Here is a 19523-nt window from a genome sequence, read left to right on the forward strand (position 1 = left end):
AATCTGAGACTTCCTTGGAAGTTGGGTAGCCATCCTTTTTCCAAACCTAGGATGACACCCATTTTTTTGTCTTTTAATTTTGTCTGACTATTTCCATGAAATCTAGAGGCAGTATTGGATTGCCAATGTGATGATCCATTTGAGTAAATCGACCCTTAATAAAACTTAAAATCTTACTAAGTTGGTAAGAAAAGTATTTTCAATAAAATATAGTAGGTTATATTACCATTTTCATAAATATTTCGAAAATGCGGTTGGGCTAATAAATCAATAAAATACAACTGGTTTTGTAAAACATTCTTTATCTTTTAATATGTTAATGGTATTTTTTTTTTTTTTTTTTCATAACTACTGTTAGGGTTCATGTAATTGCATCCAATAATCAAATAGAATTCTATTATTTTACAGGAACGATGACTGCAGGAGATAATGTAACAGTAAATCTTGATGAAAATGGTCACTTGTACTTGCTCAATACCAATGGTTCAAATATAAGGAATCTGAGTAATGGTGTTTTTCCTTCTAAGGAGACAATGTTTTATCGCATGACGATTGACATAGATGGGATCTTAAGGTTATATTCACACAGTTTGGATCAGAATGGTAATTGGTCAATCAAATGGAATGTGCCGAACAATAAGTGTGATCCTAAAGGCCTTTGTGGCCTAAATGGGTATTGTACTCTAATGGATCGAGAACCGGTATGCTATTGTCTACCTAATTTCGATTACATTGATGATGCTGAAAAGACTTTGGGTTGTAAGAGCAACACCAGTGCAGAAGGTTGCAACAGCAAGCATGGAAATATCAAATACACCATTAAAAGTTTAGCGCAGATAAGATGGGAAGATGATTCATACTCCGTCTTGTCATCCAAAACTGAAGAAGATTGCACGGAAGCCTGTATGAATGACTGTAATTGTGATGTTGCTATATATATAAACTCAGAATGCAGAAAACAAAGACTCCCATTGAGATATGGAAGAAGAAATATGGAGGAATCAAGCAAAGTTCTTATCAAGCTGATGACAACAATCAAAGCCGCCAAAGAAAGCAATAAAGAGCGGCAAATCAATATTCTAATTGTTAGTATTGTGGTTTTCACTTTTGCTTTAATAATCATAGGGACTAGTGGTGTTCTTATTTGCAGACAACGTGTTTGGGCGTACAAAAGGATCACAGAAAAAACGAACATCGGAATAAGTGAAGGGATCTCTTTGCGATCATTTACTTATGATGAGATCGAGAAATCAACGGATGGTTTCAAGGAAGAGTTGGGTAGGGGATCTTTCGGAACAGTTTTTAAAGGGAGTTTATTCAACAATCAGACAGAAGAGGCCATTGCTGTCAAGAGACTAGATAGAGTGTCTGAAGAAGGAGAAAGAGAGTTTAAAACTGAGATGAGAGTGATTGGGAGAACCCATCACAAAAACCTAGTCCAATTGCTCGGTTACTGCCATGAAGGCCTTAATAGGCTTCTAATATACCCGTACATGAGCAATGGGTCGCTCGCAAACTTGCTCTTTAGTCCTGAAAAGTACCCAAATTGGGATGAAAGAGTGCGAATTGCTTTGAACATAGCCAGAGGCATCTTATATCTGCATGAAGAGTGCGAGACCCAGATCATCCATTGCGACATAAAGCCTCAGAACATACTCATGGATGAGTGCCATTGCCCGAAAATAGCTGATTTTGGGTTGGCTAAGCTATTGAAGTCAGACCAAACGAGGACCTATACTAATATCAGAGGGACTAGAGGATATGTCGCACCTGAGTGGCATCGAAACATGCCCATAACCGTCAAGGTAGACGTGTACAGCTTCGGAATTGTCCTGTTGGAGATTTTATGTTGTCGAAAGAATTTAGATATGGAGCTGGTTGAGGAGGAAGTTGTTCTCCTGGATTGGGTGTACGACTGTTTCGAGAACGGAGAGGTGGGTAAGTTGGTGGGAGATGAAGAGGTGGACAAGAATAAGTTGGAAAGAATGGTGAGGGTGGCTCTGTGGTGCATCTAAGACGAGTCTTCACTTCGTCCTTCCATGAAGAAGGTAGTCCTAATGCTGGAAGGGACTATAGATATTCCAATTCCTCCTGGTCCTACTTCTTTTCTTAGTACCATCTAAATGGAATCTTCCAACCAGCATATCAGTACTCTTGCTACAGATCTTGCTTTTAATCATAAAATAATTCAATTTCTATTTTTCATTGTGCTCCCAAAATTGAGATGTGTTTGATGAATGAGGTGAGAATGATCTTTGTTGGTTATGGTCCAAAGTTTTTCTCTTGTTCTTGTTTGCTAGAGATCTCTAGGTTGTAACTTTCAAGAATAGAGTAATTAGGTTGTTCAATTATACCATTAACTATAGTTTGCCCCCACTACAATAAAATCCTGGCTTCACCCCTGTCGTATCAATGGTAACCTGGAAAATGCACTCACAGGTGCTTAGTTACTTGTTTTATTTGTGTGTTATGATTTTCTTATCACTGGATTTGATTTAATTGTTGAGTCAAATCGTAGTTAACTTGGATTGAGTCGACTCAACTCGACTTGTTTTAAAGCATGTAGCCATTGAAAACTTGTATCTGCAGTGCAGAGGTTTTTATTTTTAATTTTTCTTTCTCCAGAGGGTATTTTTGGAATTTCAATAATAGACAACGTCAGATGGCCACTACAAAAAGAAGCTTGCTTGATAATATTTGGTGGGTACTGTCTTGTGACTTCATTTTTCGAGTGTTTTAAATATGTCCCTCCGTATGTTAGTAAATATTTGAGAAACACCTAAATTTTTTTAACTCATGACATATCCCTTTGATCATCTTCTTCTATAAAAAGTAGATAAAATCATCAAAATAACCTCATCCTCATTCTCATAGCAAAAATCCTTGATTTTTTCTCCAAACAAGTCATCTTCTCAACCCTTTTTATTTTTATTATAGCAAGTTAAGTTTTATTTATTTCAGTATTTTTAATTTATTTATTTTTCTTCAAAGAAATGATTTTTTTTTCCCAAAAAAAATACTTTCCTCAATCCTTGATTTATTTGTGGAAATCATCTAAATTTCTTTGTTCTCTTCCAATTGATTTAGAAGATGAAACAATAGGAAAAAATAAATAACTTATCAAATTGTATGGTCAAAAGTGGTCTTCTTGTTGCCAAAATCCAATTTTGAAGAAGTTTTTTCCAGAAAAAAAAAAAAAAATGCAGGGTATTTGGTCAGTGGTTGAAGATAAGGTTATTTCAGTCATTTTCGAATAGTCACTGACAAAAGACAATGCTCAAACTTCAAGGGGTATGCCATAAGATAAGAAAATACAGGGAGTATTTCAAATATTAGCCAAAGCGTGAACTTTTCGCAGTCAACTTTTGGATAAAATAATTTTCGAAAGATTATATCAAATAACATCTTGATTTAGACAGACCAATTACAAATAGATTTCAGATTTTTTTTTTCTTCATTTGATGAGATATTTGGACTTCTAGCATGGTTTTATAACTTTACTCGGATTGGATGGATATCCAACAAACAAGTCAAGACAATTCAATAACTCACGAAAACTTCAACATGTCAAAATAAACAAATAACCTATGGAATATGGTAAGAAAAAAAATATTTTTAGCAATATACAATAAGGTGTGAGAGCACCCTTGGTAATAATTGGGATGCCTTTAACCCTCCCCTTATATGTTAAACATGCATGCTTCCTAGAATAGTTCGTTTGACTTCTCTTCATAGAGATAGAGATAGAGTCATATTCTCATAGACTGCTTAAAACGTCAAAAATACTGTAGATTGGCTCTTGTTCTTCTGAATTCTCTTCTAAGCTCTCTCCTCTTAATTAAGAAGAAATTTCCCGAATTAAGAACCATCTTCCATGGCTCCTATCTATATATTTCTTATTCTCCTCTTCACATTTTTTACTGTAACAGCTCAACAAAGAAACTCCAATATAAGCTTAGGCTCTTCCCTCTCCCCCACCAATCTTACCTCATGGCTTTCAACTTCAGGTCGATACGCCTTCAGATTCTATCTGATAGGTCAAGGCAACTTCACCATAGCAATCTGGTTTGCCTGAAGTCCTGAAAAGACTGTTATATGGATTGCGAACCCAGATGATCCTCAAGTTCTTAATAATGTTATATTGCAATTGACTAATAATGGTGGGTTCATTCTACGATCCTCACAAGACGACAACTAATCCATCTCCATTACATCTAAATCTGCTTACTCGACTTCAATGCTTGATTCTGACAATTTTGTTATCTATAATTCGGATTCGAAGATCATATGGCAGAGTTTTGATTATCCAACCAAAACAATCGTACAAGGCCAGCGTCTCATGGTTGCAAGGGGAGAATTGTTCTCTAATGTCTCGCAAACCGACCCTCGAAAGGGAAGGTTTAAGCTCAATATGCAGAGAGATGGTAATCTAGTGCAGAATCACCCATCAACCTCATATTGGATTTCAGATAATATGTTAGAATAATATGCACTTTGATATGTTCATGAAGATTTGGGTTATCTTTGACATTTGATGGTCGTTGTATGAAACTATGGAAAAAAGATTTTGTTGAGAAAAAGATATTTGCACATGAACATTTTGATGTGAAAATTATTTACTTGAGAAAATGATCTTTCCATCTTGTGGAAAGTATTTTCCAATCTGACCCACTAGCTAGGACTTTGATCATCCAAGTTGGGATTAAGAGCAACCTTTGTTGACAACCATTGTGTTATAGGGGTTATAGGCTTCGGAATGGACTGAATTTTTATAACGGTTTCAGCCCATCGATAAAAGAAATATTCGTCAATGAAAATTTTTGAAATTTTATGAAATTTGACTGCCTTAAGTCGTTAAACATGACGTTTTTCCATGTTGTGTAGCCATTGAAAAACATTTGTAAACTTGAGTACTTTAAATTTTGTTTTAAAGTAATTCGCATTTATGATTATTTTTTTGAGTCATGCTAGAGCGACTTCAAGATTGACCTCAAATCACACTTTGCTGATGTGAAAGTGCGTACACAATAATAAATATTTTTCACTCGTATCTCAATAAAAGCCTTTATGGTTTTGTAAACACCTCCATGTTAACAAAATGTGACTTCAGGTCAATCTTGAGGTCACTGCAACATTATTCAATTTTTATTTTAAGTCAATTAAATGAATTACTGTCCAAAAACTAGGTGGTATTTGAAAAGAGTCGTTCCAAACTAACTTCCTTTGCCATAGTGCTCAACATTATGTTGACATGGCAATGTTCAGAAAATCATATATTTTTCCTCGAGATACAAAGCAAAAAAGAGTCATGCTGGAGTGATTTTAGAACTCACTCCATTTCATACTTAGATGATGTGGAGGTACACATATGCTATGTTTGGAAAAGTTGTATATAAAGTTGCTGATGTTGAATTAAGTTGCTAAAACTGAGAGAAAATTGTCACTACTGTTGCTGAAACAACTTGCTGGATTGAGTATACTGTTTGATAACATACTGTTTAATTGTGTTGTCAAGATGTTGAAATGCTTGGTAACCTACTGTCTAGAATTTGATGAATGAATTAAACATAATATTAAAAAAGAGATTATTTATTTGATATAAGTAATAATATGTTAACAATAAGTATAAACATAAGATTTAATAATAAAGAATAACAAATAAAACTCAATTTTCTTTTTTCTGTACTAACATACTTAATGTTTGTCAAATAAAAAATAAATAATTAAATAAAATTTTACATCGTCATGTATTTATATGACATTATAAATTTGTCGAGCAATCTCATATCGCACAATATTCATATCAACAATTAATTTATCATCATACAAAGCATTCTATGAACTTCAATATCACCCATTTTTACACTCTTTTTCGTATTCACACTTGTGACATCTTCTAAGTATCTCTTCAATAGATTTTTCAATTAATTAATTGAAATATTTGGTGTTGACCTTTCATTCACATTATCAATATCTACATCCAAATCATTGAGAGAAACATGATTATCTTGCATGATTGAAGAAGAAGTCTCATTTGGGGTCATACAATATTTTCTACTTATAACGGTCCCACCAAATAGTTGATCTAGTTCATCCTCTAACTCTAGTGCCTTATATCGAAATTAATTAGAATGTTTATTTAATTGATAAAATATACAAAACATAATAAATAAATAAATATTAACTAACTCATTTAACTCCAATTATCATATGAAAATAAAATAAAAAAATTTATCAAAATATATGATTTTCATTGTTCATCAGTTATTTCAAAAAATCTCATATTTACATCCCATCCTAATCCAGAATTCATCCTAAAATTCTTCTATGTTTTACATCTATCATTTACGTAATCCTAGTGATGCTTGTATTAACCTTTGATGTAAGATTTTTTTTTTTACTTTTCTTCAAATATAGTTATAAAATAATCATATCATTTTGAGATTAGACCCCCTCCTTTTTTACCATAATTTTGAACTATTTCAACATAACATTCCACCTAAATTTTATATATCGTTGAATCTCAATATGACTTTACTGATAGTTGACTAGACATTATCTTGATAAAAACTACAAAAACAAAATTTAAATTTTAAAAAAAAAATTACAAAAAATTAATAAATTAATCCACCCAAAAATGTGTTTATGCATCAACTTGATTCTTTAGACCATGCAATATAATACGCGTTGAATTAGAGAATTATCATGTGATTTGCAATTTAGGATATGTAATCCACCTAATGTGTACTCAAAAGTGTTTCCAACTTTACTTATTACAATCTAATTGGCACCCTAACTTTTACTTATTACATCGCAATTTCTTAAATTATTTATCGCACCCAATTACATATTAAAATGCACTCTTTCAACATTCCAAAAGATAATCTCAACACTACGATACATTATAACACTAGTTGACAGAAGTTCTACACAATTATGTCTAGGCTCATAAAATTTTAAACCTAAAAAAATATAAATTTACTATAAAAAAAAGTAAGCTTCTATTGGCACTTCAAATTTTACTTATTATAGAATTTCTTTACAGTTACATTTAAACTTATATAAAATTTTAAATCAATAAAAAATATAAATCTAGCTAAAAAAATAAAAAAAGTGATTAAGATTCTATTAGCACCCCAATTTTATTTATCACACCCCATTTACTTATTTTCTTTATTTTTAATTGGGTGTAATAAGTAAAAGTTATGGTACTAATAACAACTCTTAAAATTTAGGGTTTTGATGATGAAAGCTAAAACATGAAGGTTTAGAGGAAATTTACAATTAAACACATAAATTTGATATTGATTTTACCCATTGGTTTTAGGGGAAAATCAATCTATTTTTATTTTTTTAAACGAGGTTAAGAGGAAATTTACAATTAACACATAAATTTCAAATTGATTTTACCCATTGATTTTAGAAGAGAATCAAATCAATTGAAAAATCAATCTAAAATTTAAAAACAAAAAGCAAAAACAAAAAAAACAAAAAAGGAAAAATCTGATTATACAATTGTTATTAACTTGAAAAAAAAAAAAAAAGATGAAGAGAGAAGAAGAAGAACTCACCTAAGGAGAGCAAGGTCAAAAAAAATATCTAGGAGGGATTCAATAAGAGAGAAAATGCCGAAAAGATCTAAAAAATTGAATATGTCATATATCATTTACGAAGGCTCGTTGAAGTGTTGGTAGTTAAGAGATTCGACTGATTTTTCTAAAAAAATCAGCAACCAAAAAGAGTCTTGAATGATCCCAAACACTTAAGTTTCAAAAAAGGAACGTGTTCCTTACGGTTTTAGCCTTCACACGAATTTTCCAAACGCACTAATAAAATCATAGATGCTTTTCACTCTTACCTCAATTAAAAGCATCTATGGTTTGTACACATCCACATCAGTAAAGTGTGAAATGGAGTGAATTCTAAAGTCACTGCAGCATTTTCTGGCAAGAAATCTATGGTTCTTTGAATACTACCACATTACTGCAACGTTGAGTGCGGTGTCGAAGGAAGCCAGTTTAGCATTTTTCATTTGAAAACAATATCCTCTTATTAGGACCCATTAAGTAACTATCCCAAACTAAAATCCAACTCTATTTTGACAATATGTTAGCTAAACATTCTCTGAACTACTTTTATAGGAAATTTATTTCTTTGGAAAATTATTTTATATTATTTTTACACACCCTAACAAAGGTTTTTATTAGATTATCTAAATTACTGGCCCAACCCTGATTTAAAATATTTATGAAAGGAGTCATATCCCGTTTCAGTATTTATTAATTTTTACCAAAACAAGTACTTCATTGCATTCTCCCACTTGTGATTTTTACCTTTTTAGCTTTCTGGTCAACTTCAAATAAAACGCCATATATTTTAAAAGCTGCTATTGGCACCCCAACTTTATTTAATACAACTAGTTAAAATTAAAAATAAATAAATAAATAAATCAGAATAATGGTGAAGTGACCTCAAGATTGTACCTCACATCTCACTTTCTTGACATGGAAGTGTGTAGGAATCATAGATGTTTTTCATCGAGATACAAGTGAAAAAGCTTCTAGGATACCTACACACTTCCACATCCGAAAAGTTCGATGTGAGGTACAATCTTGAGGTCACTCCAGCACGTCTCAAAAAAACAAATCAATAGCTTAGAATAAGTAAAAGTTGGGGTGCCAATAGAATAGTTTAGACTTCTTTTTGTTAGGTTTAGGATTTTACATTAGCCTAATCCTAATTGTAAACAATTGTTGATGTTGTTTGAGTGTGTTATCATGCTTTGTAATGTTGATGTAATAACTTGAACCGAACTTTTGTTCGAATGGTGTGTTTTAACCTTTAATCAGAGTGTGAAAAATAATTTAAGAAATTGGAATGTAATAAGTAAAAGTTGGGGTGCCAATAGAAACTCTTTTATCTTTTTTACAAATTTATTGAAAAACCCGATCTATATATTTAGGTAGAAAATAAGGGTATTACATACAGCTAAATTGGTATCCTTTTTCGGTAAAAAACTATTCATTTGTATGATCTTTGTTATTATTGACAAAGGTACAAAATTCAGTATAGTGTCCTACAGAAGACGCCAATGCACCTTTTGATAAATATTTGAGCAAAATACAACTGTTTTGGTAACACATTCTTTTATCTTTTTAAATCTTAGTAATAATTTTTTACATAAAATGGTCATATGTACTTGCTCAATAGCACTGGTTTCAATATAAGGAATCTGAGTGATGGTGTTTTTCCTTCCAATGAAACAATGTTTTATCCCATGACGATTGACATAGATGGGATATTCAAGTTATATTAGCATAATTTCGATCAGAGTGATAATTGGTCAATCAAATGGACTTCGTCGAACAATAAGTGTGATCCTACAGGCCTTTGTGGCCTAAATGGGTACTGCACTCAAATGGATCAGGAATCTCAATGCCTTCGTCCACCTGGTATCGACTACATTGATGAAGCTGAAAAGACTCGGGGCTGTAAGAGCAACACCAGTGCAAAAGGTTGTAAAAGCAAGGATGGACATATCAAATACACCGTTAATAGTTTAAGGCAGACAAGATGGGAAGATGATTCATACTCCATCTTATCATCCACCACTACAGAAAATTGCAAGGAAGCCTGCATGAAGGACTGTAATTGTGAGGTTGCGATATATACGAACCCAGAGTGTAGAAAACAGAAACTCCTATTGAGATATGGGAAAAGAAATATGGGTGAATCAAGTAAAGTTCTTATTACCATAGGGACTACAGGTGTTCTTATTTACAGACAACATGTTTGAGTGTACAGAAGGATCTCAGATCAAGTGAACATCGGATTAAGTGAAGGGGTCTCTCTATGATCATTTACATATGATGAGCTTGAGAAAGCAATGGATGGTTTCAAGGAAGAGTTGGGTAGGGGATATTTTGGAACCGTTTTCAAAGGGAATTTATTGAACAGTCAGACAGATGAGGCCATTGTTGTCAAGAGACTAGACAGAATGTCAGATGAAGGAGAAAGGGAGTTTAAAACTGAGATGAGAGTGATCAGGAGAACTCATCACAAAAACCTAGTCCAATTGCTAGGTTACTGTCACGAAGGCCTTAATAGGCTTCTAGTATACAAGTATATGAGTAATGGGTAGCTCACAAACTTCATCTTTAGTCATGAAAAATGTCCGAATTGGGATGAAAGAGTGGGAATTGCTTTGAACATGGCTAGAGGCATCTTATTTCTACATGAAGAGTGTTACACCCAGATCATCCATTACAACATAAAACTTCAGAACATACTCATGGTTGAGTACAGTGACGCGAAAATAGCTGATTTTGGGTTAGCAAAACTATTGAAGTCGGACCAATCAAGGACTTACACTTGTGCCAGAGGAACTAGAGGATATGTTGCGCCTGAGTGGCTTCGAAACATGCCCATAACTGTTAAGGCAAACGTGTACAATTTCGGATTGTGTTATTGGAGATCATATGTTGTCAAAAGAATTTGGACATGAAGCTGGTTGAGGAAGAAGTTGTTTTTGCGGATTGGGTGTATGATTGTTTTTAGAGTGGCCAAGTGGGTAAGTTGGTGAGGGATGAAGAGGTGGACAAGAATAGGTTGGTAAGAATGGTGAGGGTGGCTCTGTGGTGCATCCAAGACAAACCTTCGCTCCGTCCTTCCATGAAGAAGGTGGTCCTAATGTTGGAAGGGACTATAGATATTCCAATTCCTCCTGGTCCTACTTCTTTTCTGAGCACCATCTAAATGTATTCTTCCAACCAGTGTCTCATAACTCTCACTACATGTCTCACTTCTAATCATAAAATAATTCAATTTCTATTTTTTATATGGTGCTTCCTAAATTGACGTGTGTGGTAGCTAAGGTGAGAATGATCTTTGCTAGTTATGGTCCAAAGTTTTTCCCTTGTTCTTATTTGCTAGAGATCTCTAGGGTTGTAACTTCCAAAATAATTTTGCCAAACCCACCTTGTTAATTTCCATCCCTCAAGCCTCGAATGCCAAGACCTCTTAATTCCAAATGATTACAGACAACTTTCCATTGGACTAGATAACTAGACTTATCCAAAACAAGGTCATTCCAAAGAAAAAGATTCAGCAAAGACTCAATTTTTTAGCACACTCACTGGAATATTGAACTAGCAGACCACTAGATATTAAAACTTGACAAAATTGATTTTATGAATTCCAACTGGATTTTTATAAATATGATTTATTAAAGTTTGACACATAGAGTGGGTTAGTCTAGAAGAAAACAAAGAAAAGCCCAAGTACCTTACAACCAATCTACCTTTACAAGACCCAAGAGTTGCAAGTGCATTTTCTTAGTCAGAACAAGATTGCTAAAGAAAACTTGACTCTTTTTCTCATTAACAAAAAAGGTTCAAAATCTGAGAAAAATGATTCAACACACCCCGAATAACTATTAAGGAAGAACAAGAATTTTGCCAGAAAAGTAATATATCATCCAAAAAATTAGACACCAAAAATTTTAGGGATTAGAATATATCCATTTTCTTGTAAAATAAATGAAAATGCTTCCATAGCCAAGGTGAATAAATACAGTGATAATGGGTCACCTTGTTTCAAGCCTCTTCCACTTAAAATCCACTGAAGAGCCATTGGATTGCATCTTCGTCATGTACATTTTCTTTTAAATCAGCATGTGAGATAAGCTTGGACCAATCTAGCGCATATTATATTGCCTCTCTTTCTCCTCAAAACCTCCTTTGCTTTTTTCTTCTCCTTCGATGTTGTGGTTAACCAAGTTTGTAGTAGGCTTGTCACTTTTGAGTGCACACTTAACAAGTGTCATGACTATTGAATCTTGGAAGCTAACCACCAGATCAGTCTTCTGCACACTGAGAAAATTATCCTAAAAGGGTATGAATTTGATTTTAAGAATAATGGCTTCCATGTGTCTCAGTCACATCTAAATGGATAAGTTCGTCCAAATCCATTTTCTTTGATTGATTATTTAAATTTGTATTTTTCTCTATTTTTGCTTGGTGGGGTTAGTGGGGAGGAGTTAGCATATTAGCATAAGAAGGGGTTCAAGGGGTTTGAACCTAAGACCTTGGGAACAACCTCCACAAGGTCTTACCACTTAGCTAAGTGGCCATTCTTAAATGTGTAGTTACTTCATGATCATTCATTATTATTTTCAACTTTTTTGCTAAGGTCAATTTGGTCATTTTGCCATTTTTTTTATTTGGCTCGGGTACAAGTAGGATGTCCCCAAATAAGCACCACCCCATTATATTATTAATATATCACAATAGGAATATTTTTATTTTACTATTTTATCTATCTTTCATTTACGATGGCAGCGGTAACATCATTCATAATACTTGCTTGACCCATCGAGGGTCAGTTGAGATGGTTAAGGAGGAACCAAGTCCTGACTTCAAGTCTTTATATGTCCTTCCACAACAATGTGATTATTTAAATGGTGTCACTTGACAGGGTGTTGGATGAGACATGACACTTAGGAATTAGTTTTAATAGATAAGGTTGTCTTATGGGCTGGGTAAAGCCCAATGGACCATGCTCAACCCCGCTAAACTAAAAGATACCTTGTTCAAAAAAAAAAAAAATAGAACTTGCTTCAAGACTATTCATTATTTTTTAGGAAAATTACTTAAAAGATCATCATGGAGGGACTTCTTTCTAAATAGCACCTAAGTTTTAAACTCTAGCTTATTAGGACATGGAGTAAACTTTTCCTTTCTAAATAGTCATTTGGACCTCATCTTACATGTATAAGGTATTTGAAATATTTAAACTACTATTTTCTCATCTTCTTCACATGGTTAGGCTTTTCAACGACGATTGTAATCATTTCTGAAGAACTTTGATCATAAAGGACGAATGGAGAATGATATTTTCTTAATTTTGAACATCTAGATATATTATTTTTTATTTCGAGGATTTATAAAAAGATAATTAAAGAACGAAGTTGAGATTCAATTTTTTCTATTTTATGATTGTAACATAACTATTGATTTGCTGCCATAATTGATGCATTTTTGGGTATTTCAATGAATAAGCCAAGTATCGAAATTGAAAAAATAGAAGAAAAAGAAATGATTTGCATTACAACATCGAGTTCACCATTTTTTTTTAATTACCGTCAAACTCGACCGTAATTCCACGATTATTATCAAGTATAAATGTTAGTTCTTATAAATAATAGCAAAATATATGAAATTTCCAAATTAATGTATCTAATAAGAATTTCTTGTTAATTGCAAGTAAATAAGGTGCATTCAGAAATCAACAAATCATGTAACAACTTTTGTTACAACGTACGAGCAAAGTGGGAGCATCTAACAAAATCTCGAAGCATTTCGTAGCCATGTCACCACGCCGCGGTGGCACCCTAGTGCTCTTCAGTGATCTCGAGGAATCTTGCCTCGAGATTTGTACTAAAATTTATAAATGGTTCGATCGTTGTAACTGAATGGTCCTTTCGAATCAAATCAAGCAACAAACTGATCTGATGACCCGATTATGACTGCTATAAATTATAGGGTCATCCTTAAGAGAAGGGGTCTCTCTTAGATCATCTTTATTTCTCTTATTGTAACTCTCTGTAGTTTTCTTAGTTCTTTGAGAGAATCCTTGATTGTAGTGAGAAGATAAAGAGTGATTTCATCATTTAGTATTTTTTGTAATTCTTTGGAGAATCATTTAAAGAGAGAATCAAAAGTACAGCTTCATCTTACATCATCTTCTTCATTTTGTTATTGCTGCAACTATGAACATTACAATGAGTGGCTAGATCCTCTTTAGAGAGATCAAGGATGTCAGAGCAAGTTCATCCTCTAATGTAGTTTTAATTTTATATTCTTGTTTTACAAGTTAATTATTCTGAAAATTATTCTATGATTAAATAATCTAACTTACATTTCTGAATCAAACTTTGATAGTCATTACTTAGATAAGTTCAAGAACGGCTATGCTCTATAAAGAATTTAAATATAAGTTAGGCAATCTCAATTAAATTAGAATTGTCATAAATAACTTTTGATAACTTTCAATGATTTAACTGCTCCACCTTCCGATCCATGAGTAATGACTTGCGATATAGATTGAGTTATTTTTAGAATTAATCTACATTATGAATGGTTTGCAAATGATAAATTGACTTCTCTAAGCCCTCTTTTCTTATATCTTCAATCTCTATTTTCTATTTTAATTCCAATTACAAGTTATTTTCCATTTTTTATTGTGTTTCAAATCTGTTTTGTTTTCAATCAATTTATTTTAAACTCTATTTTTGGTTTATAACTTAAATTTTAAGTGAATCCCAACTGTCCATAAGGAACGAATCAGACTTACCCAAAGTCCATATTTTAATCTCTATCTGTACAATCTACACATCAAGTTTTTACATCGATCACTCACCACTAAGTGTCGAGTTCACCAATTTTTAACTTAATTACTGTCGACTTTGACGATAATTAAATAAAAAGTCGTAAACTCATCGTTGTAATGCAAATCAATTTTTTCATTTTTCCAATTTTGATACGTGGTTAATCTCCTCAAAATACCCAAAAGTGCATCAATTATAATACAAATCGTTTTGGTATTGAACTACTACGGCTCCGCCTTCTCTCATTATAGTGATAAAGATATAAAGGCATTCCGATCATTTTGTCACAGTCAACTCAAGTACCTAAGAGTTATTTTACCAAATAAACACCCCTAAGTAATGCACACAACACTGTTTTTTAAGTATGGTTGTCAAACGCTAATCTAGCCTAAAATCAGTTATCCATTTCCTTAAATAAAATTCAGCTTCTGCTCCGAAAAATCAGAATTCGTAAACTATACAAAGTATCTTTGTAAGAATATAACATCCTAACTGTTTACTTTCAAATGGATAGGTGTGGATTACATCCAAAGAGATTGGTGTGCTGCAAGTAAAAGATGATGTGCCAATAGAATCTCTCTTTGATAATCGAGGACTCGGTAATTTTGTCGGTCAGGCCTCCTGGTCCCGTAAATCACGCAAAACAATTAAAGTTGGTAATTTTCTCTTTAAAATTTAAAATATAAAAAATTGAATTTTGCATGGAAACCATACTATATTATTTGCTTTACAATTAAATACAAACGACAAAGTCAAATTTATCTAAAATAAAACTCATTCAAATTATGAATTTTATACAAAAAGAATAACGTAATGTACTTTTGCATGTTTTTGACTTTTACCAAGTTTGGTTAGAATGAGTCGGTGAGAGAGGTAAATATTTAAGCTATATAAAGGGTTTAGATGGGTTACTTAAGATCAAAAGCAAAATCAATTTGGTTAGTGAAGATGGCAACAAACAGAGGCTCAATGGCCTCACTATTTACCATCCTTGTAGTGGTTATGGCTTCTTTAAGCCTACCATTTGAGACCAAAGCTGACCACCATTACTCTTCTCCACCACCACCGCCAATTCCTAAGAAGTATCCTCCTCCCTACCACTACAAATCACCACCACCTCCAACTCCTGTTTACGAGTATAAGTCTCCTCCTCCATTACCACCACCTAAGGAGCACTACAAGTCTCCACCACCACGTACTCCTGTTTACAAGTATAAGTCTCCTCCCCCACCACCAGCTAAGGAGCACTACAAGTCTCCACCACCACCTAAGGAGCACTACAAGTCACCACCACCTCCCACTCCTGTTTACAAGTACAAATCTCCCCCACCACCACCACCTAAGGAACACTACAAGTCTCCACCACCCCCCACTCCTGTTAACAAATACAAGTCTCCTCCACCACCTAAAGAGCACTACAAGTCTCCTCCACCACCTACTCCTGTTTACAAGTACAAGTCACCTCCCCCACCACCACCACCTAAGGAGAACTACAAGTACAAGTCACCACCACCGCCTCACCACTACTAAATAATCCATGAGAAACCAAGGTAAGCTTATTGAGTATTTATTCTTTTAGGCCTCCTAAATTTGAAAAAAAAAAAATATTGCTTTAATTTGAATCACTTCTATAAGAATAACGATTGAAAGCAATCACATCTGTATCAAAGCAATCTTAGTCATAATTTATTTCCTCTATTGCAGGCAAGGAGGCCTCTTAGAATGGCGAAAATCAAATAAAAGGAGAGCTGAAGATTTTTGCTGCACCAGAAGAATAGTGAATCTCAATCTCCTACTAGTGTGTGACTATTGTTTTCTAATAATCATCAATCCATGAAAGAAAAGCATGTTTGATTAATCTCATGTAACGTAATCTCCACGTGTTTGTGCGGAGGATGATTCATATTTATGTAATTTCCAACCTTTTGGTGATTAACTGGTTGATGCTTTTATATATTTAGTCATTGTTCTTATTTAATGTTCATACTGCTTCCATGTGTGGGCCCTATATCGGAAATATTTTAGACCATTTGTAAGATGAAGAAATATATTCTAGTGTTACTAACTATTATATATAAAAGATTATAATGTTAAATTAACTATTTAAATGAGTAAAGCAAATTCTTCAAATTCAAGTGAAGTTTTAGTGAAATAAAAGTATACCTAGAATGAATTGAAATTTGGAAAATTTTCCAAAGTGGTAGCAATTAAAATTGTTAAATTCCCATTTCAGTGCACAATTCACTTTATAGATACTATTTTCAGAATTAAAACATTTTACGTAAGTAGAAAATGCGTTATTTTATAAAGCAGTACATATTTTTCCCACTTTAATATTAGTAAATGGTTAAAACTTCAGCTTTATAAAATGGTAAATGCATTATTCTCTGTATTTTTCATATTTAAAATAGTATATTCCATATTGGTCATGTGGATGCGATTTTATCTTCACCCTTCAACTCCTCGAGATCACCAATGCGAAAGTTGTTGTAGATGGGATCTTTTCTTCGCTAGTTATCAACTTGGACGCATAATCGTGGTGGTACCAATGTTTTGAGGATTTTGTTAATGTTCATTAAGAAAAAAAAAATTGCTCACAAAATTTTGCTTACAAATGTTAGCGATCCACCAATCACATGTATCCATGTGCATTAATGGCATTTCTAATTTACTAAAGTACCCTTGTTAGTCACAAAACTACCATTGTATGTTTGACATGGCAAGCACTAACAAGTCTGAGTACTGTGAGCAAAAAATGACTCGTTTATTAAATACTCCTTTTATCTAATTTATGTACCAAAATTGCTCTCAAAAAATATTTTCTTGACCAAAAATACCTCTAGGTGCTTGTTCCCGAGGTGAATTTAATGCGCTAGGGGCACACATTAACAAGAGTTGTACCTTGACAAACAATCTAATATTTAATTTGTGGAGATTCGTCAAGATTCAAAAATCCTTTCTTATGATCTTTCTGATAGAGTAATAGGTATGATGCACTATAATAAGATGTAATGTGATATACCAAATCATTATCTATGTGGTTAGGTCTAGATTATTCTTCAATGATCCATTACAAGAATCCTAACATGATTTATATAAATAACACAAAATATTAAGAAAATCTAAACTAATCTAATCAAATCTATTCTTATATGAATCCTAACAAATCTTGACCAAATCACATAGATAATGATTTGGTGTACCATATTTTACCTTATTATAGTGTATCATACCTTGTATTCTATCACTTTCTATAGAATTAATTGATTAAAAAAGAAAATAAAAAGTAAAAGTTGGGGTGCCAAAAGAAACTATCTCACTATTTACTAAATTTGATCTATTTTTTTATTTAGGATTATATAGGAGCCTAATCATACTTGTAACAACTACTAAAATTATTTGAACGAGTGTAATAATATTGAGATTATAATTTAAGCATAACCTTTGTAATAGTTGAAGAACATGTTTTAATTTTTAATTGGGTATGATAAATAATTTAAGAAATTGGGGTGGAATAATTAAAACATAAAGTACCAATAGTAACTCTCTAAAAACTTTGAGGTGTCAATAGTAGTTCTCTAATAATTTAAGAAATTGAGTGTAATAATTCAAATATTTCCCATAAAAAAAAATTTATCATTATTTTTATATAATTATCACAAAAGTCAAATTAAAATAATATTTTTTATTATTTTTTTATGCAATTCAAAAAACAAAAATAATCTTTCATGTTGTATCCATACAATAGAAAAGGATTTGCTTGACAAATCATTTGCTTAGCAAATGATTTACCAACTAATATTTTCTCTGTAATCAAACACACTTTTATTTTCAATCCATAAATTATAAAACATTTGATAATAAAAAATCTCAATCATCACATACTTCAAATTAAAATTATATTATGATTAAAATAGATTAATCTTACGATTGAAGATTATTGTAAAAAAAATTACCCAAGAGATTAAGATGATAAAGTAATTTATAGGATAAATCCAAACTCATCTAGACCATTGTTTCCTAAGATGTGGACTTTGCTATCTTACCAACCCTTTAGGGTTAGTTTCATACATATATGATAGAAGCCGTGACCTTTTGTTTTTATTTTTTTTAAATAAGTTTGATGGTTTGATGCATGGAAGTGTAACTCATGATAGGAAAAAGACATTTTGTCGGTCATAATGTAAAAGAAGTCAACCATGAAAAAGATTGTCTCCATCAAGCATTTATGAAGTTATTTTCCAATGCCACGTGTGATAAATTTTTCCTTCCAGGCAATTTGTAATTCTAGGAAACAGACACCAATTCGATTAATGTACCCAAAATTACGTTTAAATACAATGGCTATTATTCGTCCTAAAAAATATATATAAATAGTCAATATTGGCGCCGAATTTTTTATAAATTTAAATAGTCACCATCAAACATTTATGAAAGATATTTTCCAATGCCACGTGTGATAAATCTTTCTGTCCTGTGAATCTAGGAAACAGTCTCAAATTCGATTAATGTACCCGAAATTACGTTTAAATACACCGGCTATTATTCATCCCCAAAAAATATAAATAGTCAATATTGGTGCCGAATTTTTGGATAAATTTAAGTAGTCAAGTGGGAAGTAAGGTCTATAGATTAGATTGATAAAATTTAATTGAAAATCTAAGACAAACCTAACAAAGGTAGAAAAATGATAAAACAAAAGACAATCTTATCTTAAACTTTAAAATTAATCTCACCAACTCTACTGAATCCCAAATCTACAAATTTTATACGTTCGAAAATAATCTAGTGGGACTTTTCGTACTTTCAATTTAGCAAGCATTGTATCTCGAGGACTTAGATAGTGTAAGGGGCTGCTATGTTGCACTCCCTTCCAACATACATACATACATATATATATATATATATATATATGGAAATTTCAGCAACAAACATTTTGAAAACATTTTGGCAAAACATTTTTCAAAAATATGGTTAAAGGTTTTGGAATGGGCTGATTTTTGGTGAGGATGATCTCTACAGTGAGGAGATCATCATCACCAAAAATCAGCCCATTCCAAAACCTCTTACCCATCAAAAATGGCTTACAAAAAATGGACGGTCCACGATTTCCCAACTTGTAAACATGGGATTAGAG

The 19523-nt window shown here is 32.6% G+C and overlaps 3 protein-coding genes across 4 annotated transcripts; all 3 read left to right on the forward strand.

Moving 5' to 3' along the window:
• Positions 1–409: 409 nt before the first annotated feature.
• LOC147381056 (G-type lectin S-receptor-like serine/threonine-protein kinase LECRK4) lies at positions 410–2382 on the forward strand. Its single transcript, XM_086430907.1, has one exon. The coding sequence runs from the start codon at positions 414–416 to the stop codon at positions 2013–2015; it is 1602 nt and encodes a 533-aa protein (XP_086287033.1). The 5' UTR covers positions 410–413; the 3' UTR covers positions 2016–2382.
• Positions 2383–10210: 7828 nt separating this feature from the next.
• Positions 10211–10755, forward strand: LOC147381057 (G-type lectin S-receptor-like serine/threonine-protein kinase LECRK1). The gene is made up of 2 exons (XM_086430908.1): positions 10211–10438; positions 10558–10755. Exons 1-2 carry the CDS (start codon positions 10211–10213, stop codon positions 10753–10755), a joined length of 426 nt encoding a protein of 141 aa, XP_086287034.1.
• Positions 10756–15317: 4562 nt separating this feature from the next.
• Positions 15318–16342, forward strand: LOC147381058 (uncharacterized). Of its 2 annotated transcripts, XM_086430905.1 has the most exons (3): positions 15318–15581; positions 15624–15936; positions 16091–16342. In XM_086430905.1, exons 1-2 carry the CDS (start codon positions 15335–15337, stop codon positions 15914–15916), a joined length of 540 nt encoding a protein of 179 aa, XP_086287031.1. In that variant the 5' UTR covers positions 15318–15334; the 3' UTR covers positions 15917–15936; positions 16091–16342. The 2 variants fall into 2 exon arrangements, with proteins under 2 accessions (XP_086287031.1, XP_086287030.1); XM_086430904.1 differs by having other exon boundaries at positions 15318–15936.
• The last annotated feature ends 3181 nt before the right edge of the window (positions 16343–19523 follow it).

Source organism: Akebia trifoliata, unplaced genomic scaffold (genome assembly GCF_017979445.1).
Source record: "Akebia trifoliata isolate Shusen 1 unplaced genomic scaffold, ASM1797944v1 Contig00795, whole genome shotgun sequence".
NCBI lineage: Eukaryota > Viridiplantae > Streptophyta > Magnoliopsida > Ranunculales > Lardizabalaceae > Akebia > Akebia trifoliata.

Coding starts and splice junctions, on each gene's coding strand:
- LOC147381056 (XM_086430907.1), top strand. CDS start 414: ATGACTGCAGGAGATAATGTAACAGTAAATCTTGATGAAAATGGTCAC.
- LOC147381057 (XM_086430908.1), top strand. CDS start 10,211: ATGGCTAGAGGCATCTTATTTCTACATGAAGAGTGTTACACCCAGATC. Junction 10,439..10,557: donor ACATGCCCATAACTGTTAAG/GCAAACGTGTAC, acceptor GATTGTTTTTAG/AGTGGCCAAGTGGGTAAGTT.
- LOC147381058 (XM_086430904.1), top strand. CDS start 15,335: ATGGCAACAAACAGAGGCTCAATGGCCTCACTATTTACCATCCTTGTA.